The sequence below is a fragment of the Anastrepha ludens genome, chromosome 2 (genome assembly GCF_028408465.1).
Source record: "Anastrepha ludens isolate Willacy chromosome 2, idAnaLude1.1, whole genome shotgun sequence".
NCBI lineage: Eukaryota > Metazoa > Arthropoda > Insecta > Diptera > Tephritidae > Anastrepha > Anastrepha ludens.
The window spans coordinates 3,206,022-3,230,228 of record NC_071498.1 but is presented as its reverse complement, the minus strand read 5'-3'; the positions used below and the strand labels follow the sequence as shown (position 1 = coordinate 3,230,228).

Here is a 24,207-nt window from a genome sequence, read left to right as displayed (position 1 = left end):
TTTCTGCCCTGAACGCTTATTTATAATATTCTCCTCTTCATTATCGCTTTCTGATTCCAATTCATTTGTAAATAGCTCTTGATCTATTTCCATGTTTTTTTCAATTTCAGAAGTTTCTTGTTCATCATATTCTGAAAATTCTTCTTCCATGTCCGTTATATTTCTTAGGTAATTTGTAATTTTCAAATGCTTTGACATTTTTAGGGTAAATATCTACAACAGATTATTACACTATGTAAGGAATAACAAATTTACATCCATGTTTTGATACTTTACCTTATCTCCTTCAAATAAACAATTGTAAAAAAATTGCCTAAAAAACTCTTTAGAAGTGCACTACTTGAGACTGTAATCAATACTATTGTTATTTACTCTTTTCACTTGAAAGCGACTCTGAGATAACTGTAAAAAATTTTTCTCTGAGATAACTGTAGAACATTTTTTCTCACCGGTCATATTGACCGACCGCGGTAGTTAGGCTACATAACAAATTTTTTTGGGAAAATAGAAAAAATAACTAAAAGTAAAGAGTGACCAACATATTATATGCGTATTCTAAGAATTGTCATATAGTTTGATAACGGTATTATAACGTTTAAAAATGTGTAAGTTTTACAAAAAGTTTGAAAACGGTCAATTTGACCGGTGTTGGTAGGTTTAGTGTTAAGGAATAGGAAAAGTTTTACTCAAAATTGGTGTGGACCAGAGGGTATGAAAAAGTGTTATAATATACTTTGAAGTGTTGGAACAAAATTAAATTTATTTGGAAATGATGCAGGGTGAAATGTCAGACATCCTACGGTTCACAAAAAAAAAACACTATAAAGCACGGTGACATAAACATAATAGTTTGGGGATGCTGCCAGTGATATGGAATAAGAAGTGTTGCTACCATTTTTTGATAAGAATATCATACTTCGGTGCCTTTTTAAGCAAGAATGGTTTAATATTAAAGTTATGGATTGGCCAAGCAACATTTGGGGATATTTAAAGAATCGAATCTGGAAGGAACCATTGAAAAAGAGAACCAAAGAACTATGGCATTCTGCTCCCACAGCAACCTGCCATAGGACTATCAATCCTATGTCGAATCGAATACAAAAACTCGTTGACAATCAGGATGGACGCAGTGATTATTGATTAAACTTCGATAATTTAAATTGCATTTTTAATAAAATCACTAAGTTCGTTTTGTATCGTATCTATTACATGAGCTATTTGTCAATTGCTTCTCGCTAACTCAGGTTTTTCCTACAGGGTACTTCGCAAGCGTTCTTGTGAAAGTTTACACACTTACATGTATGCTTGCGAAATTGTGTATTTGTGTGCTCGTTAAATTGGTTATGTAGGTCTACCTACCGCAGGTTACTGGCTGGAATAGCTAGCCACCTCGCTCGTGCGACGTTTGCTTCTGTGGTATGCAAAATCGTATGTTCAACAGTACTAGTAGTCATAACTAGCTTTTGCAGACAGGAGCGATCCGTTGCTGAAAAAAGGCATTGCTTATATTTTTACTCATTTTTATGCCACAAACTTTTTGTTTTCTTTTGACAAAGTGGGTATTTTACAATTACGAATAAACTACCATTTCATTTTCTCAAAACTCAAATTACCAATTCCCGCAATAAATGCATTTATGTACAGATACTTCCATTGAATTTTAAATGCACTCGTATTTACACAAATTGATACCATTAATCAACCCTACGGTGATATTTATGTGCAAGAATATTAATTTTGTTTACAAAACCCGAAGCATCAACATTTATATGATCCACGTATCCCGATATTCTTGTGTGTTTGTGCGCTTCCTCAAGTGCGATTGCAATAATGTCCACACTTATCTGCCGCGTGTAGTCATTTTTATCAACCTTGCGCGTCTCACTCATATCTAATATAAACAAAAACCGAACAATCAACCCGCGATTAGTCAAACATTCGCATTAGCAATTGCGGAGAGGAAATGAGATTTATTTGTGACGAATACAAATATTTGCTTATTAAATTATACCCTTTATTTGTATTGCTTCAATGAGTCAAATGAGTCAAGTGTATGAAGGAAAGGGTGCGAAAGATCGGGAAATAAAAAATGTTGCAAATATGTAAATATCAACAAAAGAATCCGTTTGCTCTTTATTGAATTTTCTTACATTTTGTTACATTTTTCAACTGAGCAAATGTTAACAACTACGACGCATAAATAGTTTCCCGTTGCACTCTTTAAGCTTAAGTGAATTGATCAAACGACCATTCGCCTTATAATATGTTAGCTTTACCGATAGCTCAAGTAGCACCATTATTGAACTGCACGTCGTTTGAGCCCAAAAGAGAGTAGGCACATTTTCATATCAACAGCCATGTTCGGATTAAGTTGCTGTAGAAATTTAAATAAATCTTTTCTTTGTTTTTGTGCTTAAAAGATGTCCATATTCAAATGCTACTCACATAAATACTTTCATTTTGAATTTGAATAATGAATAATGAATAAACTTAGTATTTTCAACTTAATTATTGGATTTTAACAATTTCTGCAACTTTCGGCACGTTTCACAAAAACTTTGACACCCTAGCGGATGGGCGGAAAAGTCCCGAGCCGAAGAAAGAAAACACTTTATTCGTCAACGTAATTTCCATCAAGAACAACGCAATCATTCCAGCTCCGCTCTAACATTTCAATACCAATTTTGTAGAACGATTTATCTTTTGCCTCTTGCCTTTGCCTTTTGAGCGAAATTACTTACCGGCGAGCACTGTTTTAGGTCTGCGAACAGCCAGTAGACGCGAAGAACCAAATCTGGTGAATACGGGAGCAAGGCTCAATTCATGTAGTTTTGCCATTGTTTTGATTGACTTGTGACCGAGAGCACTGAGCGAATGCGGCACCCACTTTGAAAAGAACTTTATCGTAGTGAAATGCTCAGGCAATATAAAGTCAACACTTTCTTTCGATAGCTTTAGGATGTCAGCTAACTCACGCAATTTCACCTTCGATCATTCAAAACGATTTTGTGGATTCTTTTGATGTTTTCTGGTGTTACCGCCTCATTTGCACGTATTCTGCGTTGTACATCATTGATATCTCTGCGACCACGTTTGAGGTCAGCAAACCATCGTTTTATTCTTGTTTCTGATGGAGCTTTTCCAGAAGCAGAGTGAAATTAAAACCCGAAATTCTTTTTGAAAATAACAAAAGTAGCGTCACTCTTAGCACCATAACTCACGAACTAATGAATAGAATATCATGGAATTTCAACATCTGTCTTTTTAAGGTTAGTACTAACTGACAAAGAGGTGAGTGCAATAAAAAATAGGCCCGGGACTTTTCATCCTGTACAAATTTTGGGTATTGCCTGGCTCTATCGCCCCAACTGCAATAAATGGTTTTGGTTGGATCTTTCAACTTATGTTGGTTTTGAATTTATCCAGTTTCACATGTCGTTTCTTAAGATGGGCCAATCACAAACTATACTTTTTAAATAAAAAATTATTTACTTCATTTGCATAGAAACGTCAACCAAAGGATGGACATTCTTGGGCTTCACTAGACAACTTTTAATGAAGTGCCGCACTATTTTACCTAATGTTTTCTTTTCATTTTGTCTTTTGAGGCATGATTAAATTTAATGCCCCATTTTGCCCACATTTTAGTATTTGCCTAGTAACTTTTTTAGCAAAAGTTTCGACAGGACCACAGATTTTGCCAAATGTTATATGGCATTGTTTAAACAATTTCTTATCCAAGATTACTCCTAGATATTTAACTTCGTCAGCAAGGCTGAGTGTAACACTTTTCCTGTGTTGTGCTGGAAGACTAAGTCCATCCAATTTCCGTTCTCTCGTGAACAAAACTAAGGTAGTTTTGCTCGGATTGTTGGAAAGACCTAGTCTTAGACTCATCGATTTTATCTAGAATTTTCTTTTATACAAAGCCTTGTTAGGGATTTATCCGATGTTACCGCACAGACATCGTCCGCATATGATTAGACATGAAATCCGAGTTCCTGCATCTCCGTTAGCAGAGAATCTACCTTGGGTGTCAGTTCCGGCCATAAGGGGATGTGGGTTTCGGACCTGCACATCCGATAACCGAGCAGCCGATTGCTCGACGGGAGAAATTACCTCGTGCAGAAATATTCACGTTCTTTCCAGCCTTGGAAAAAAAAACATTTTATACCTACAGCCAGGTGCCTTATCACATTAGCTCGCTCTCGAACGGAACGGTGAATAGGCTCTGTTCGGTTATGCCATGCCACGCAGCGCATAATGTAATCGTAAACGTTCCGTAACTAAGTATATCGTCAGCCATCTTAACGTTGTCAATTGCTAACTTTGTACATACAAAAATTTTAAAGGCATAGTATGGTAACTACTTATACAGTATTTTTAAATATACTTTTTATTATACCGAAAAGTAAATAGCATTTTTCCCAAAAAGAACTATTTAAATATTTTGTACCGTTGTACAAAACTGAGTCAAAGAATAAAATTCATTTACACAAAAACTAGCGATTATAAATGATAGTGCAGATACAGTGGCTCAATAAAGAAATCGGACAAACCTTAGTTAAAACTTTGTATAGAAAACACTGCTAAAATAAAGGCAATTTGAAACAATATTTTTCGATTTCTAAATGCTTTATTTATATAATTTAAGAAATAACAAAAACATAAGATAAGTCGTGTGCACTTCTTTTACAATAACAAAAAACTTTCAAAATGAGGAGAATTCACGCCAAAAAAGAACTCGGACATGGAAATTAATTTTACTTTAAAAGCCAATAAAAATAAAAATGAATATTTTGTGGGAAACCCTTTGGATTTAATAACAGCATTTAGTCGTTTCGGCATTGACTCCACCAAATTTCTGCAAACGGAAGGATCAATTTTAGCCCATTCGTCCTTAAGAGCAGCTTCGAGGTCCTTTTTGTTTGAAATTTTGTGATTTTTGAGTTTATTCTCCAAATGCGCCCATAAATGCTCAATGACGTTTATATCAGGGGACTGTGGTGGAGTTTCGAGCACTTTCGGGCAGTTATACATCAACCACAAGCGAACATCATTGTCTTGGTAAAAATAAAATTGTTGCTTTATACCCAATTTTTCAGCACTTTGAATAAAATTTCTTTTTAAAATTGAAAGATATTGCTTGTGATCCATTATGCCATCAACAAAACAAAGATTTCCGGGTCCGGAGGCGGACATACATCCCCAAACCATCACTGAACCGCCACCGTGTTTAACAGTGGCACGCAGGTTTTTCTCTTTCAGCTCCTCATTTGGCTTCCTCCATACATACGACTGCCCATCTGATCTGAATATGTTGTACATATTTGCTTTCGTCGCAAAATATCACATCTTTCCAGAATTCAATGTCCTTATTTTTATAGGTTTTTGCAAAATTAATTCGTTTGTTTTTATTTTCCTTACTAATGTAGGGTTTTTTTCTTGCGACTCTGCCATTGAGGTTGTTTTTTCTTAGAACTAATCGCAAAGTTTCTGGATTGCAGTCAATTTCAAGATATTCTTTAACTTGTGTTGTAAGTTTTGGAGCACTTAAATGAGGATTTGCTCTGACTTGGTTTACTATCCACCGCTCGTTAGCGTCCGTAAAAAGCTTTGGTCGTCCTGTTTTCACTTTGTTTTCTACAGTTTTTGTTTCTTTAAAGCGTTTTATGGTGTCACATACCGTTGATCGCGGTCGATTTACAAGTTTGCCGATTTCACGCATGGTTTTTCCATTTTTATGTTGCTCAATAATTATTTTTCGCACTTCCACCGAAGTTTGGCCACGTTGTCGACTCATTTTACAAAAAAGAAAACAGAAAATGCGTACTTGACACAATTTTCTTGACACAATTTACTTCCAAAACTGTCGATCGTTCCTCAATTGACTATATATAATTTAAAAAATGGGATTCCCCCATTTAAACTGTCAGAAATTACGAAGTGATGCCAGATGTCCAAGTTCTTTTTTGACGTGAATTCTCCTCATTTTGAAAGTTTTTTGTTATTGTAAAAGAAGTGCACACGACTTATCTTATGTTTTTGTTATTTCTTAAATTATATAAATAAAGCATTTAGAAATCGAAAAATATTGTTTCAAATTGCCTTTATTTTAGCAGTGTTTTTTATACAAAGTTTTAACTAAGGTTTGTCCGAGTTCTTTATTGAGCCACTGTATGTCTATGCCATGGCTTTAATCTAATTTGTCTTGAATCCCTTTGGGGTTTTCCGCTTTTATATGAAAGTGGTTGTTCACGGCACGAATTCTTCTTTTTCTATTATCATACAATCCAAATCCAAAATTATCTTTCTATGATTACAACAAATAAGTGAACCAATAAGTATGGCTCAAACTCTGAAAGCAAAAACATTAAAGACTGTAGTTTAGAATAATAAAAAAACAAATTAATTGCGTTGCACAGTGGCCATTTATGGCACTTATCAGCTTGCCCTCCTCTATTTGCGTGAGCAGAGGCGTTCGCGCGCTCATATCACACGCTTCTGCTACAATATCTGGCTGCACGGGCTAGCGCATTAATGTATTGTGCCTGCATAGATTTGCTTGGTTATTTGTCTACAGTGGCGGTCCAAAAAATAGTAGCGCGAAATATTACAAAGTTTTGACTTTTATTTATTTTTACTCTATTTTTTATTTACACTTATTTTTGAATCTTTATGAAAATATAGTTCATACTACAATAAAAAATTTAATAAACTAACAAAAAAAAAAAAAAATAAATAAATAAAAGAAAAAGCTAAAAATAGTCAATACCATAAAAAATTTAATAAATATTAATAAAAAAATAAAAATAAGTATGAATAAAAAAATAAAAATAATAAATATGAATAAAAAAATAAATAAAAAATATAAATAAATAAACTAAAAAAATAAATATAAAGAAATTAAAAAAATGAAAATAAATATATTACATAAAAGAAAAACACTAAAACTTGTCAACAAAAAAATATTATATATTTTTTATTTCTTTTTTTTATTTTTATTTTTTTTTTCATTTTTCTTTTTTTTTATATTGATTTATATAGTTTTTTCATTTATTTTTTATTTACTTTGTTTTATTTACTTATATATATAGCATATATATTTTTTTTTATTTAAAAAATTTTTTTATTAATATGTGCTAAATTTTTTTAATTAACTTTGTATTATGTGTTTTTTTATTCTATTATGGATTTCTATTTGTATGAAGAAATTAAAAAAAAAATATTAATATAAATAAATAGTGGAAGCTTTGTAAACAAATCTATGTTTAAAATTTTAATTTTATTTATTTATGTTTTTTACAGTTATGCAATTTCTTTTATTTTTTTTAATTCAATTTTTTGTTTGTTTTTTTTTTAATAACTTTTTTTAAATTTTTTTTTGACAGCTTTATGCATTTTCTTCTGTAACGGTTGTTGCATTTTTCTTATTTGTATGGAAGAAAATGCACAACACCGTCAACAAAAAGTTGTCAAAATTAATGGAAATTTGTGCCCACTTCAAACTTGCACAACATAATTGAAAGGGTTACAAAACTGCATACCGTTCTAACTACCTGTATATATTTCTAAAAATTCCTACTAAAAAGTTCGAATTTTTTATGTAAATTTGTTGAGTTTTATTTTTTTTTTATTTTAAAATAAATAATAGCATTTTCTAAATTGTCAATTTTAAGTTTGCATTGTATAAAAATAATTGATTTCGAATTTTGTAACATTCCACTAGATGGAGACATAAGAGACATAAGACATAATAGACTAAAAAGTCTTACAGACACAGCCTCATTTAATAAATAATAAAATAAAAGTAAAGTAATAATTGAGCCCTTGATTTTGAAAGTCGACTAAGTCATATTTTCCTTGTTTCGAGATAGTTAGAGTTTTGCGTTTTAAAGGATTAAAAAATATTTTTGCACTATGGAAAATGATTTTTCGACAGTAAAGTAGTGCCAACAAACAAGAATTTATTATGGTTGTGAAATTTATAACCATTTTTAACTGGATATGTGCTTTTGAAAGGTTGCAAATGACTTAGTCGACTTTCAAAATTAACAGAATGACTTTATAAATGACTTATTCCAAGGAAACATTTTTATTAGTAATTAACATTTTATTCAAACTCATTTCATTGTAACAAAGTAAATTATTTGTTAATACATATTTAGGGAAGTAAAGTGTTTGTGAAAAATTGGTGGGATATAGGGTAGTAAATCCATCATATCTTTATGTTTTTCTTTTGTTATTGGTCTAATAGTTGTGTACAATGGAGGCAAATCAATATTTTTGTATATTTTAGGTCTTCCTATTTTAGGTGAGAGGTCTAATATTTTGAATTCGGAATTGTCATCTAAGGAAGTTTTATAAAACATCTTATATGGAGAATTTTTTAGAAATCTGATCCATTGAATTTTTAGCCAAGACACAGCTTCTCCATTGGTGTTTTTCTTTCTATTATTCGTTGAATCTTTTAGTTGTTTTGTCGAAATGAAATTTTTCTGAGCCATTTGTACCACCAAAAATGGGTTTTTTTTTTTACATACTTCTATTAAATTATAATAATGCTCAGGTATGTATAAATAATTCGATTTTTTAATTTTAGTTTCTATCATACCAAAATCGCGATCATTTGGCAAAAAAGAATGGCCGGATACCATAAATTTATGATCAACAGTTTCAACATTGTTATCAGATGACTGTACAATTTTTAACCAAACTAAAGCTATATTGATGCTACGATTTTGTCCTGTGCAGGCATCACTGTAAGCTATGACGTGCTTTTAAGTGGTAATGTCCTGAATGTGCTTTAAGATGCAGGACGCAACTTCCTGTGATCCTTTTGAAGCGATTGTTTCATCCCATACATACATTTTAGCATTTTCATTGTGGAAATTATGAAACCCCAAATTGTATACATACATGTTGCGCTTATAATAAGCTACCGAAACAGAAAGTTTTGGATACGCAAGTGCTTTCTGTAGATCAAATGTGAAACCGTAATATTCACTCGGGTTATCTTTTGCTTTTTGTATGTCATCTGTTAAACTTTTTCTGGCCTGTTCGGCACTGATAAGATGTGAATCACGAATTTCCATAAGATGCAACTTCTCGTCTTCGTTACTGGATGCTTCTATTTTTAGTTTTAGTGAATCACACTTTTGGCAAGTGTCTTTACGAGGAGTATGAAAATTTAAGTTGAACTCCGTATTGAAAATGTTCCTGTAAGTCCACTCCTTCACACGTGATATATTATTTTCATCACATTTTTTCACATACAGCTCATACATTTTTCGGATATCTAAGTCAGCACTTAAATACTTTCGACCTGAAGTGTGATGTGATCTCGTGTAATGGCTTTCACATGCTGGAAAACTCAGAATATGTTTTCGTACCACTTTAATTTTATCTTCATCTGCTTTTCTAGATGAACCAAGCATTTTGCCACGTAAATCCATTCCAGGTGATTTGGCATTTAAGGCACCGTTTAATCTTCCGTAAGATATTTTAAAAGTATCCAAAAAAAAAAGATCTACAAATGGAAACTTCTGAATTCCGTAAATTTATATGATACTTATAACTACATTTTCTCATATATCCTTCTTCATTTCTGGGTCGTCTTTGCTTTATTGATAGTTTTCGAACCAAACCGTGCAGAAACAAATTCTGTTTTTCAAAACTTGCTAATTTCCAAAAAAAATCAAAATTTGCTTTCCTATCTTCATATCCAATTGCATTTATACATTGTTTGGAACAACGGCAATCTTTATGTTCGAAAAGTTTACCACTCACAAGCTTAGACTTTTTTGTTTCATATTCCTCTCCACTATTTCTCTTCATTTTTCTTATATTTTGTGCATAATTAAGTTGATTTCGGCTCCTCTTTCTTGATTTCATGTTGATTTCTTCCATTTGTAGGGGTTCCGAATTCATTTTCACAGTATCAGTTGATTCATCTGAAGACGATATTGCTCTTATTCGTTTCCATTTCTTGGGAGCATTACTTAAACTTCTTCGCAGTACAATGTCTACAATTAACTATAAATAGTACGTTTTTACATTTAAATGATTACTTGATCTTACCTGAATCGTTATCTGAAGGCATTACAAAATTATTATTTATTTTCCAAAATTTCTCAACGAACTGACTTAGTCGACTATCAAAATGAACAGTTTCCGTATTTTGTTTAACAACCAAAAAATACACTCAATTTTACGAGTTAATTTTCATGGCATACTGCTAATCTCTTCAGATTATGTTAGTTCATTAGGATTAGATAACAAGTAGCTGATAAACTCGATTTTTAAAAATTTTGACTTAGTCGACTTTCAAAATCAAGGGCTCAATTAACAAAAAATTAATAAATAATAAGAAAAAGAAAATAATAACAAAAAAATTAATAAAAATATAACACAATAAAAAATAAAAGTTTGAAACTTTGAGCTTTATTTATTTGTTGCAGTATAAACCCTATTTAAAAACCAAAAAAAAAAAAACAATTATTATTAATAATCAAAACTTCGTAATGCGTCTAACTGCTATAATTTTGATCGCCACTGTATATGTCCAACTTCTCTAATCAGGCTAAATGCTGCTGCAAGTGTCGTCCGAAGAAATCACAGTTCATCCACTTGTTACTCGGTTCTTATCGCTTTGCGCACGCGCCTACCACTCGTCATTTCCTTTGTTAATTTTTTTGGTGTTTATTTCAAACTATGCCATGAAATTATTTGCCACTGTCCGGCTGCTGGGTGGTTCACCTTTGGAATTTGCACCGAAACAAATTACTCCAGTTTCATCACATTTACATATACACACTCAGTCTTAAAATCACATACACAGTGTAGCAAACAAGTGTCCGCACAGCTGATAGCCAAAGCAATAAAATTTAATTGCTTTGTCTCTATTGTCGCGAATACAACGAATTTAGTATCTAATTAAAGAACAAAATCATCACATTTTCGGGTTTCAAATACCTTGCGCACATCCGCAAAGTATTACCGATCCAGCATCACCATGCTTAAGTGTTGCTCTGGTATGTTTTGTTTGTTGGAACGTCGCCATACGAAACGGCGCCCATCAGATCCTTTTAAGTTGAATTTGCTTTCGTCAGTGAAAAGAACGTGGCATTTGAACGAAATATGCATTAAAATGACTACGATATAAAAACTCTTTCCAAAAACTCATTACGCTTATTTAAATGGGATTTTGCGAATTCCAGCCTCTTCTTCTATTCTTGTCGGATATGTGTGGCTTCTTTACGACTGCTCTACCATATAAGTCGAAGTTTCTGAGGATTCGACGAATCGTTTCTACTGAAACATTCTTCCCTTTTTCTTTTTCTAATATACTTTTTATACTTTCCGACGAAGGAAATGAATCCTTTTCAACAATTCGTCATATAAACTTTTCTCTGATCTACTAATATTATGAACCCTATTTTCATTCTCAAACTTCTTGATAATATCGTGGACCGTTGAATAACTCCTTTTAACAATATCTGAAAATTCTTTTATTATTTTTTGTCTTCTCGCAACTGTATAATTAGCTTTCAAATTTCAATAGCAGTATTTATGAGTAGGTAAGAGCGCCGCATTAATGTGGTGCTGTCCCAAAGACTGATATACTGAAAGACTTTTTTGTTTACAAGAATAAGGTTGAAAATATTTCCTTTAATTTGGTGTTTCGTGTGCATTAATGTTTAAATTTTTCTATTAGGATTGAGATGGTTTGAGCTCCAATTCTTATACAGCCGTCCAAATGATCTGGATTTGGGGCATTTTGTGCCTTTACAGAACTCGGTTTTTATATTTTGCGCGATTGATCAGCCGGTTTGACTTTCACTCTTAATCTTATAACCACGTTTTTTATAGCACGTGGGACTTAAGGTCCTCAACGGACACCTTAACAGTGTTGCATTGCATAGACAACCGCCGATGCTGACAGTACTTGGGCGTTACATTTTGTTATTCGTCTGAAGTACGAGTGGTCGACTCATATATTTCCTAAGCAGGAATCTCGAAACTATCTGACAAATGTGTCAGAAAATAAGGCAGAGTTCATTTGAAAGATGACATTTCGATCAACTCATTGCATTTATTTGTATGTCTGCATCTCGTTTAAGAAAAAAAGTAAAACCCATAGTAATAGTTGTAACCTTCACCTTCTACTTAAATTTTATAAAAATCATTTAATAATAGACAAATTTCGTAAAATTATCTCTAATTACAGTTACACGCACAAGAGTGCTAGAGGAACTGATTGCACAGCAGCAGCGTAGTAAGTGCAACCAGTAGTAAGTATTACCGGATAAACAGCCACTCAAATCACCACCACAAAAACAACAGCAGCCACAGCAACAAGCGACTTGACTATGAATTGACAAAGGTATGGACTCATTACACGTGACGAGTACTGCTGGTGGTAGTGGTACACAATTATCGTCATTACTCTCGACAACAGCCAATATAGCCACAACGTCGACCGCCAAAGATCATCATAATCTGTTGTTGTTAAGTCAAAGTGGAGGAAGCGGACAGTTGCGCATAAGTAGATCTCCATCGGACGCACGCAGTTCCGAACAAAGTATGTAAATTAGATGAACTTGTATTAAATACTCTGTGTTTATGTATGTGTTTGTATGCAACTAGGGATGGATTACTTAAGTACATACTTGTTGTATTGTAGTTGTTGGCACAATGATTCATTTAGCATTTGGAATGTAAGGTAGCTATTTTTTGTGGCTCTGGCAGGTGAACACGAAAACGCCGTCATGTCAATGGCGCGCGTTACCGCGTCATGTTTATAAATTTTTCGTTGCCTTGATACAAAAAGTGCCGGTAATAAATCCAGAAAATTCAAAACATAACTTTATTTCTCAAACTGATATTATCGCCTTCAAAGGACTCCCCCTCAACCGCAACGCACTTATGCCAGCGTTTGATCCAGCTCTCGAAACATTTCTGGAACTCTATTTTCGGTATATCCCACAGAGCCGTTTTCGATTTTTCCCATTATTTCCTTTCGACTGATAAAACGGGTTCACGGAGTGGTATTTGGGTCGATCCAACCGAAAAAAATCGCAGCGAGCCATATCAGATGGATTCGATGGCTGTTGTTTATCACGAGTTTACTCGTGACTGGTAACCAAAGCTTGGCCACGAAAACACGAATTAACTCGTGGCCGGTCAGCAATGTGTTAAGCGCACTGCTGTCAAAAATCGAGTAATATTCAGAAACGGTAATGTTAATTGGTCGCCCAGAAGCTGTGATTTGCCTCTATTCAACTACATATTTTTTGTGATTCGCCTTTAAAGATAAATTTATATCTAAATGTTTCGCCAACCTTCCGGTGATGATTCAAGCATTTAAACATGAAATCGAAGTTGCCACTTGTGAGATGAATGCCGAAGCTCGCGAAAATGTGCTACGAATTAAGGCGCCAAAATGGGCTGCCGGAAGCCACGAAAACCTTTTGAATGCGAAATGCAAAAAAAAAATCTTGAAAGATCCTCATAAGTATTTTATTCATAGCAGAGTTAAATTAAATTCCAAACACTAGATGAACCACCGTGTATTTAACAATGTATTTTTATTGTACTATTTTTTTTATATTCACCGTATTCATTTAAGTATTTATAAAGTCATTACTTGTATCTATTAAATATTGTAAGCACTCCAAAGGTATTTGAACATTTATAGCTTTCCTGCAAAATCCTGCTTCTCAATTTTACTTTTTCAATATTTAAATGTGTTTCTTTGTTTATTGACAATTGTATTTAATTAAAAGTGTACATACATACATATTTTTATAAATATTTTGTTATTTGCATGTTTAATGTGAAAACCAAATTTATCATTTGCTTTCAAAAGCAACGCTTCAATGTGATTAAATTTGTATTGTAGCTAATTTTAGCACTTCATCTCCGATTTTCCCTATTTGTCATGCAATTATGTTTATTTGACGAGCACCTCTCCCACAAATTGCAACCACAAGTCACAATGTCCATTTATTATCTTTTATTGTGCATTTTTCTTCAAGTCAATTGGACATTTCCGCTCCCGTTCGGTATGCGAAGAAGTAGGTGTGTCCGCAGATATCTGTACAACTACTTGCACACATACATATGTACATACACAGGCATATACAAAGTATTGAGTATGAAAATTATTACTGTGCATATCTCATTTACCTAAATAGTGGGTTTAGTTACGTGGGTTGCTATCTCTATATGAAAACACAATAAAATAGTAATGAAAATGGCTTTATGGTTTTTGGAAGTCAATACATTTCTGCATTCTTACTTACTTATATGGCCTGATCAAGGTTCACACCCCGTTACCGGGTTAAGGCCGCCTTCAATGATAGAGCTCCCTCGACTTGGTCCTTCTATCGGAGGCATGGTCTTCCTCTACGCCCTGCCATTTCTGCATTCGCTTGAGTCAATTTTCAAAGCACTTTTGCCACTCTGAAGTGGATGCCTCCAAAACTGGCTGCTGAAAGGATTGAACAGCTTCTTCAGGCGTTGGAAAAACGTTGACCTCGCATTTTATTTTTGATGTTTGGCAACAAAAATTCTCTTATGTGAATCGATACGTGAGATCTCGCATTGTCTTGCTGAATGATGATTCGTCTTTGGCGGTTGGTTTTCCTTAATACTCTGAAAACTTCTGCCAAACAAATAGCTGGATACCATTCAAAATTGACTGTTTTAAGTTTCAGATTTTAAGGTAAGATTTTCGGAAAAAGAGGCAAATATTTGCTTTGAGGTTATTCTTATGCGAACAACTTTTGTAGGATTAAACTCGTCTAGGAACACCCATACTGTTATTCTTATGCGAACAACTTTTGTAGGATTAAACTCGTCTAGGAACACCCATACTGTCGATTGCTGTTTTGCTTCCGGCTCATATGCATGGATCCAAGATCCTGTTATGAGGTCAGAGACGTGCTTCGAACCACAGCGGCTGAATATCTTCAATATTTCTTTACATATATCGTCAAAAGTATTTTTTTGGACAATTATCAAATTGAGCGGTATCCAAAGAGAAAAAATCTTTTTGGCGACCAAATCGTCATGCAATATTGGGTGCCTCTATCTCCCGGTATGTCACATGACAATCTTGCGTTATCCATTGACACACAGCATCGCTTGCTTCTGGCACAACAACAGCTTTTGGACGGACTTCACGAAATTCATCCTGCAAGAATCGGCTGCCACATTGGAACGCGTTGTGCGAGTGTTTCACAGTGGCTGTGTCTGATGCTTCAACACCAAAAGTCGAAGTAAGTTGAGCCGCACGAAAATTTTCTCGAGTTAACTTCATCTTCTCGGCGAGCTGAATTTTTCAACTCTCTAAGAAGTGAACAAATGAAGCTCGTGTGTGAACCGTTATTTATAAGTTTGTGCTAAAAAATATCAAACTTCTCGATAAAAATATCGAATTATAACTCATCGTACCTAAGTTTGGAAAGGCCCAAAATATAAAAGGCAACCCTCGTATATGTACAAACATGCCCAACTATGTATGTTTGTTTCTGAAATTTATGACCGCCTTGTTGTATACCGTTTAATAGGAGTGTGCTCTACCGTTTAATAGGAGTGTGCTCTACATAACATGAAGGAATTCCAGGCAGGCAACAATTAAGATAAGTAGTAGTGAAGTATGCTGTTATTCATACTTATTATCGGGTGTACAATTTCGTTTCAAATATTTTGTGTAAAGCGAGAGCAAGTATAATTTCCTTTGATGTTAAGTCCTTATTAGTCCTTGAGTTCATAAAGAGATTAAGTCTCATAAATGCGCGTAGTCGCTTTCCGCTCATAAAGCATACCTGGGAGCCAATAGCTTTCATACGGGGGCAGAAGTCGAGTTTCAGAGTTTAAGCCTCTCGTAAGCCTTTATATACCTCCTCTTAAAAATATTTTCCCATTAGCCACACATTTTTCTCAGCTTTCCGGTAGCAAATAGATTCTGTGCGGAAAACGCTCCTCGTTTTTGAGACGATCCACGAATTCACTTTTGACCTTTTCGTAAGATTTATGCGATGACTTCGGTGGTCATAGAGGTCTCCTGTTCCCCAAAAATCTGAAGCCTTATCGTAGAGGAGAAGGTCTTGGCTTGACTTGGTGTTTCCCACGCTTGACTTGGTGTTTCAACTCGTCCAAATTCGCTTAAACGGTTATCGGGCCAATCAAGAAGAAAAATAATCATCTCTTCCTCTGCCCTGTAGCTCCTGCAGAAATCGTTATTCGGAACTCCGATCCCATAACCAATAGTTCAGTACCCTAAGAGAAGCTGTGCATTAGTTTTTATGAGCCTTAGTAAGTTTCGGGTTCTCTGTCTACCGAATGAATTTTCTAGAACTGTGGTACTTGTTTTAAGTGAAACGGTGTGTTAACTTTAGTGACTACTCCATAGTCAATTAGCGTTTTGAGACGCTATAAATTCGTTAGTTTTCCTATCACATCACGTCCTGTTCGGGTAGGAGATATTGGTAGGATCGTGGTGACAGCTACGGCAGGTTTTATACTGCAGCATGATTCCTTAGGTTATAATTAAGCCACAGTTTCAATGCCTGGCAACCTTCTCTTACATAGTTCAGAAAGTGTTAAATTTCTCTTTAGACTCTCCACGCTGAGAGGACATTTTAGTGTCGCCTGTAAAAGAGATGCGATCTTTGGCTGAGACGTTGATCATAATTCAATTAGGCACTGCTTCAGACAATTTAATGGCATCGCCTGGCTATGAGAATATATTATTTCTCTATTTCTGTTAGTAATCCTATTACTTAGTTAAGTGACGCTGCCACCGTGTGTGGGTTTCGGCCGAATGGAAAATAGCGTACCTGCGGTTTCTGTGCTGCCCTGGCTAGTGCCAGTTAGAAATCTCGAGTGCTGACAGGTCCTGCAGAACTTGATCCTTCAACTGAGATCAGTTCTTCCTCTTCGTCGTCTTCCTTTTTGGGATACCGCGTCGTAGACTCGCCTTTTTGGATCGTCTCCTTTCATACGGGTGTACGGGTGGCATTGTCAAGCTAGCATAGCCGCTGTATTTTTCCACGCTTAACTATGTCCATCTATATAACTCATACAGTTAGCTGTTCCACCGTACACGGAACTCTTCACTAACGCGAAGGGAGCCATAGATCTTATGGAGAATTTTTCTCTCGAAGGCTCCCAAAACTTTCTCCTTTGCTGTTGACATCGTCCATTCTTCTCAAAGTAACACCTGTGGGCAAGAGTTATTCTCCGTTTGATTTCCTGACGCCATTTTTGTTATAGATGCTAGTTCCAAGGTAGATAAAGTCCTTCACAACTACGAGATGTTGGATGCCAATAGTAATCCTATTTCTAAAGGTTTTATACACCGCACTGCATTTGTATATGTATTTACCACTCCCCCAGGCAAGATAACCCTGCATATCCAAAGAGTTTGATCAGAATTAAGTCTTTCTGTTTTCCAGTTAATCTTAGTGTTAGTTCAGTTAGTATAGAGAGATATATTGCAGCTTGCTTATTGACCCCACCCCACTTTGGAAAATCCTTTCTCGATTCCCGAACTACCATTTTGTCCTCGGATCCAGCACAAAATGGCGCTGTGGTATCTTAGAGAATACCCAAGCTTAATATGAGGCATTTCCGATCGGAGATTTTTGACAAGCAGTCTTATATTAAAACATATTTAGTATTTTGGTATCCACTACATCAACTACTAACTTCGTAATGGGCTGCACATTTTCTCAATATAATTTTTGTCAATTCTGTAGTATGTCAATCATATTTGACATTTATGAACTAAACAGCTAAGGTATCAATCAGACGAGCGGCAATGGGCAAAACAAAGATTGCCATCACTCAAAATAAGTTCTTTTTACGCCGTAAAAATTTATTCAAAAACAAAATTTGATGATTAATTTTGCGCCACCTTGTACATGTGTACAAATTTTATTGTTTTTTTTAATTCACCTGTTACTAATTTATTTTTCCACACAAATTTTTTTCTTTGTTTATTTTAACAGCTTTACGATATATTTAACTCTTACTTGAAAGCTTCTGAAAGTACATTCGCGCATTTTTAATTAAATGAAAATATTTAAGAAAACTACAAAATTGGACTGCTTTTATGTGCAATTATTTAAAGTAAAAAGAAAAACACAAACAATACTTGAAAATTTTAATTTGTATGTACATTGCTGTAAGTTTTAACACACTGTGCTTCTTCTTCTCGTTCTCGATTGTATTTTTCTCATTATATTGTTTTGGGCAATACGCAAAAAAATTAAAAAAAAAACATTCAAATACGCTCTCACGTACACGCACGCATTCACACGCACACACGCAATATGAAAATAAAAAATTAATATAAATAATCAGCAAAACACTCGCAAGCATATGCGCCTGCACGCCTTTCGCTTGCTTTTTAGCTTCGCAACGCCAAATCTACCATCAGCAATAATCGTTTGAGACAAGGATAATAACAACTCTCAATTACAACAAAAAACTAGAAAGCGCTGAGTGTTGCTTAGCCGAGATTTGAGCGATAGAGAATTCGTCGAAAATGAACAAGCAACAACACATGATCCATCAATTAAATATAATATTAATATTTTTAAACTGCAAGCTTGTTCGTCGTCATAGTTGCTGTTAATATTATTGTTATTGTTGTTTTATTTGTTGTTGCCACATGTCAGCTGTCAGCTGTCAATTGAGCAAAACGAGCAAATAAACATACAAAGCAAATCAGCTCGAATCTAAATCTAATTCAAACATTCTTCTCCAAATCGACTACAACAAAAACTTGAAACGTTACGCAACAAAACAACAATACCCATCTACGCGTGTTAATTGGAATCTTCATTTCTACTCTCTCTCTCTCCGCTGCATTTCACTTGTCATCACTTCGACGCCGCTTTCTGTCTGCGTGCGGACGCGTGTGCGTGAATGCAAATCATTGCTGCCTCCACAGTGTCACGTGAACGTAATCATCGCGGTGACAGCACCGACTCGGCGAGTCACGCCGACAGAACAGCAACAGCAGTGACGTCTGCGACAGTCGCCTCGGCGGCGGTGGGCACCATCGGCACACTGGGTGGCGCCGGCGCATCGGGCACCTCCCTCGCGACAACCACATCGACGGGCGGTGTCAGCAGTTACGGTAGCAGCACGATGACCGGATGCATCGGGAGCGGCAGCAGTGGTGCCACCGTTGCCACATTTCGCGGTTTCCGCAGCCATTCGCCATCGAGTCGACGCAGTCGGGAACGCAGCCGCCGTGAATTTCAGCGCACACATGGTTCCGATCAGGGCGGACTGTTGGCCTACAGTGGTCTGAGTAATTTAAGCGCCGGTGGCATCAGTGGCGGTGGTGGTGTTGGTGGAGTTGGCGTTAGTGGCGGTGGCATTAGCGGCGGCATAGGTGGCTTCATTGTGGGCAGTGGTGATGGTAGCACAATGGAGAGTATGGGTGGTGTTGGCGTCGAGGATTCGCGTTTATCAGGTAGGACTAACAAATTTATGTGTCTTGATTAATTTTCATTCCAAGAAGCAATTTTTGGAAATGTTGGATAAAAGTGGTTGATTCTAAAGAACAATTTTTGTGTGAAGTTATAATTTGTATTTGTAACTTAAAACAGAAATGTAGCTAATATTTTCAGCCTCCTAATTTTTCATTATTATGCATTATTTATTCCATCTTTTTGAATATTAAGTACCATTTTATTAATCACATTTTTTCTCTTGTCTTTGCACAGGCACCGAGGATCTCTGCTATCAGTCTTTCGCTTCCGACGAACAAGATGGCTCTCATGTGGGTGTTGATGGTAACAAGAAACACCATCGTCGCCATGAACGTACCTCCAGTTTGCAAGCGCTCGATCGGCTTAATACGAAAATTCAATGTACAAAGGAATCCATACGAAAGGAACAAACTGCCAGAGATGGTGAGAGAATAATTTTAACTTGATTCTCTTCTTTGAAATCATAAATTGTGTGCTCTCTCTATCGAACTCTTAACTGATGTAAAATATTTCATAACTGGGCGGTCGCTGTAGCCGAATGGGTACGTGCGTGACTACATTTCGCGAGTGCGTAGGTTCGAATCTCCGTGAATGAAACACCAAAATAACCAAAATTGTTTGTCTAATAGCGGTTGCCCTTCAGCATGCAATTGCAAACCCATAAGTGTATTTCTGCCATTTCGGCTTACAACTGTAGTAGATTTCAAATTACATCTCTATGATCTATGTTATAAAACTATGGTAGCCAGCACTGTTGGCATAAATTCGAAAGAAGTTTGCATGAATTAGTTTACTTTTTATAATTTTTTTTTGTAAGCCTTGATTTGATCCTACAAAAAGGGGCCTACATTTGTATGCTGACTCTCAGAAGCAGATAGTTTATGAAAGGCTTTTCCATGACAGAAATACCATCGGAAGTTTGTCATTACCCTCCGAGGAACGACCGGCATTAGATGAACTTTTTATACAATTTTATGTTGCATGCACAAAAGAGGCTTTGAAGCTGAGCACACCGATTGGAGGCCACGCACAAATCCACATATGTTAGTTACGGCAGTCGTCCAGAAATAATTGTCATCCGTGTGGATGAGAACATTACACAAATTGGTTATTAATGGTTTTACTCCATGGGATGGTCTTAATTAAGCTCAGAAAGTTTTGTTCATCCGATTTCACCTTTTTTTTTGAAATTTTCAAAGCTTCTTAACTAAGTTTTTCTGAGTTGCTTATATTTCCTTCCACAAAGAAATTTGTTCAGTTATGGAAAAAGCCACTTCTTGTCTGGAGCTGTCTTATCTTCATATATACATATTTTTTTCTCCGTGGTTTCTAGGTGGAGCATAGGGTCTGCCATACGAGAATTAAAAATTTCAAGGTCTCGCTCTCACATCAACGCATTGAGTCCAGCAATCTCGCTCTGAATGTTGTGTTTCAGCTCTGAACTCGTAGTTGACTTATTCACATAAACTTTACTTTTCAAAAAATCTCAGTTTGGTCCGCCAGTCGTTTTTTTATTCTCGACAGAACCAGTTTCTTGAAATCTTTTAACCAACCTTTGAACTGTCGACTCATTCGCACGGTCAATTGCTCGACCATTTTAATAATAAGTTTGAATTATTTTAACGCGTTGTAAAACCAGGTTCCGTCTATGAATTATGCACTACGGACATCTCGGAGTCACTTTCTAAAGACCTTCATTACTAGTTAATTTGTTACTTGATATCCGTGAAATCAGTAAATTTCAATATTTCACATCGAATATTCTTGATGAATTGTATTTTAGGTATACAGAAATATTCCATAGGTTGCCTATTCCAGTATTGCCAAAAACTAAAAGCGCAGTGTGAATGAACTTGAAGCGATGAATCAAATATCAAATAAATTAATAAAAATGGCAATTAGCATGAAAAGATTACCAATTACGCTTTAACAACAGAAAGTAGTCGCGCAGTTATTGTATTGTTTCATCATTACCCCTTTTTTAATTTTTTTATGTTGTTTTTTTTTATAGATAACGTGAATGAATATTTGAAATTGGCGGCGAGTGCTGATAAGCAGCAACTGCAGCGAATAAAGGTAAGGGGAGTGAATTCATCACTCAAACACGGCGGCACAGGTGTTGTATTGGTGGCGAACAGTAAAATTTGATATAAAAAAAACATAAAAAAAACTGACAGCTAATTGCGCCTTTGTTGTAGGCTGTTTTCGAGAAGAAAAACCAGAAAAGCGCACACAGCATTTCGCAGCTCCAAAAAAAACTGGACAATTATACGAAACGCGCGAAAGATTTGTCTAATCATCAATTTGCGAATAAGAGCCAACATCGGCAGCCACGAGAAGTACTGCGCGATGTGGGCCAGGGGTTAAGGTAAGCGCTAACAAAAACAAAAATTTTAAATAAAGAAGTATTTAATATTTGCAATTAACATTGGTACTTACATATATTCCATTTCCGCTTTCGTTCACCCCCAACCATTCGTTGTGCAGAAATGTCGGTGGCAATATACGCGATGGCATAACCGGGTTTTCCGGTTCGGTGATGTCCAAGCCGCGCGAATTCGCACATTTAATTAAAAATAAATTCGGTAGCGCTGACAATATTAACCAAATGTCAGGTGAGTATGAAAGTATTGCATATAAGTTGGTCTGCTTTTAGGCGCATATGAATTTTTATTTGCTTTATTTTTATAATTTTTTTATAATTTAATTTATATATTGTTTAGTATTTTTTTCTTTCGGTTTAGTACTTTTAGTCTGTCAAATTAATTAATAATAAATTTTGTGTTCATTAGAAACTGAAATCAACAACATTAACATGCCAGTCAATGCTGAATTGATTGGTAGTTCGACGCCGAATAATAACATTGCGGCCACCTCCACCGGTTCTGGTAATACGGGTGGTGCGGGTAGCGGTAAATTTAACAGCGATAACGGCAGTGAGTGCAGCAGCGTTACCAGCGAGAGTATACCAGCAGGGTAAGTCCTACGTACTTTCATATTGTAAGTGGACAGTGCACAACCACTCCTGCATACTTACATATATGTATGTATGTTCCTATATTTATCGGTATTTCTCTGTCTTACTTTGTTAAGCGAAAACTTGTATTTTAAACATGTGTCTGCAATTTAATTACAAATTTATTACATTACTTTAATACTTGGCGTATTTTTTCTGTTTTCTTTGTGTATGTGTGTGTGTATGCTCAGCTCTGGCAAGAGTCAATCGGGTGCGAGCCAATATCATCTTGTGCTCAAATCGCTCTTAACTGAATTGACTGAACGTAAAGATGAAATCGAAAAACTGAAAGAGCGTGTTGAACGATTAGAGGTGAGTTGAGAAATTAAAGAAGTTATTTCAATTTAATTCGAGGTCTGTTTTCATGTAAAAAACAATCCGATTTGACTGTCAAAAGGAGTAATCCCGAGTTTCCAACTTCCTCATCTATTTTTTTCGAATTACAGATTGTTCTAACTCATGAGTCTTATTATAAAGTGACGCCAATATGTTTTAAAATAAAAAATGTAGAAATTTAGATTCTTTCACGATTTACTATTTTTATTCAAAATATGGCTCTTAACTACAAAATATTATCATTTTAAGTTATCAAGCTCTCAAAAACACCCGATATATACATATCTGGTTTTTATAGACAGCTGTCATAAATATACTTCTCCCAAATCCTGCGCTAGGAACATAAATTTCCGATCCTTCGGAAATTAGGCAGTCAAAAACATGTTTTTTGATAAATTTAGTAGAGTACCATTTTTTTAATTGCATTAAAATATTTCTCCAGACTGCACAAAAGGAATTCAATAACTTAACTGCAACACTGGAAGGTGAACGCTACCGCGCTGAAAGTTTAGAGGAGCAAATTAACGATTTAACCGAACTGCATCAGGTTTGTAAAAACGACAGAAAAACGATGTTTACATTCTTAGCTGTAAATGGTATAATTTTCTTATTGTTACTGCTATAGAATGAAATTGAAAATCTGAAACAAACAATTGCCGATATGGAGGAAAAGGTGCAATATCAAAGTGATGAGCGTCTGCGCGACGTTAACGAAGTACTGGAGAATTGCCAAACGCGGGTGAGTGTAACGAGTTTGATGCCTTAAATTAACTAAAGAAAACGCGTATTAGCAGTTTTTAAATATACATACACGCATAAATAACCTAATTTAGAATTTTGCATGCGCTAATTATTGCGTCATTTTGCCAACCCAATGTGGCTATGGCTGTGTTGTGAGTGTGAAAATAACTTTTTTATTCATAATTTGTGCTAAAACGACCAATATATGCATGTAGATGTGTACACAGATACATATATATTCACTCTTCTCTTAACTCCATTGCCAATCCAATTTGCTAATTTGTGCATTTTTCCAATCTAGATTTCGAAAATGGAACATTTATCACAGCAGCAATACGTGACCGTCGAGGGTATAGACAATTCGAATGCACGTGCGCTCGTCGTCAAGCTCATTAATGTCGTCTTAACGGTGTTACAAGTGGTATTGTTATTGGTGGCGACGGCGGCGGGTATTATAATGCCGTTCCTGAAAACGAGGTGAGTTAAATATAAAATGTTTGGAATCTTTGACGAAAAAAATATTATTTTAAAATGTATGTAAATTTATCGAATCATAAAAATGTGGCGAAATTACAAAGACAAAAATAAGAAAAATGT

At 35.3% G+C, this 24,207-nt stretch overlaps 1 protein-coding gene across 5 annotated transcripts in view; it reads left to right on the top strand.

Annotated features, from left to right (window-relative positions):
- Window positions 1-24,207, top strand: part of LOC128861987 (transmembrane and coiled-coil domains protein 2) — a 132,576-nt gene that overhangs the window by 104,178 nt on the left and 4,191 nt on the right. For 3 of the 5 annotated variants that reach the window (XM_054100361.1, XM_054100370.1, XM_054100365.1), the window contains 11 exons: window positions 12,230-12,583; window positions 18,968-19,498; window positions 19,752-19,940; window positions 21,529-21,593; window positions 21,716-21,885; window positions 22,005-22,132; window positions 22,310-22,493; window positions 22,725-22,845; window positions 23,312-23,416; window positions 23,495-23,608; window positions 23,912-24,087. In XM_054100361.1, coding sequence (XP_053956336.1) covers window positions 12,388-12,583; window positions 18,968-19,498; window positions 19,752-19,940; window positions 21,529-21,593; window positions 21,716-21,885; window positions 22,005-22,132; window positions 22,310-22,493; window positions 22,725-22,845; window positions 23,312-23,416; window positions 23,495-23,608; window positions 23,912-24,087 — 1,979 coding nt within the window. In that variant the 5' untranslated portion in view covers window positions 12,230-12,387. Of the gene's footprint in view, window positions 1-12,229; window positions 12,584-18,375; window positions 19,499-19,751; window positions 19,941-21,528; window positions 21,594-21,715; window positions 21,886-22,004; window positions 22,133-22,309; window positions 22,494-22,724; window positions 22,846-23,311; window positions 23,417-23,494; window positions 23,609-23,911; window positions 24,088-24,207 lie in introns of those variants that run through there. The other 2 variants (XM_054100374.1, XM_054100379.1) reach the window with 2 other exon arrangements.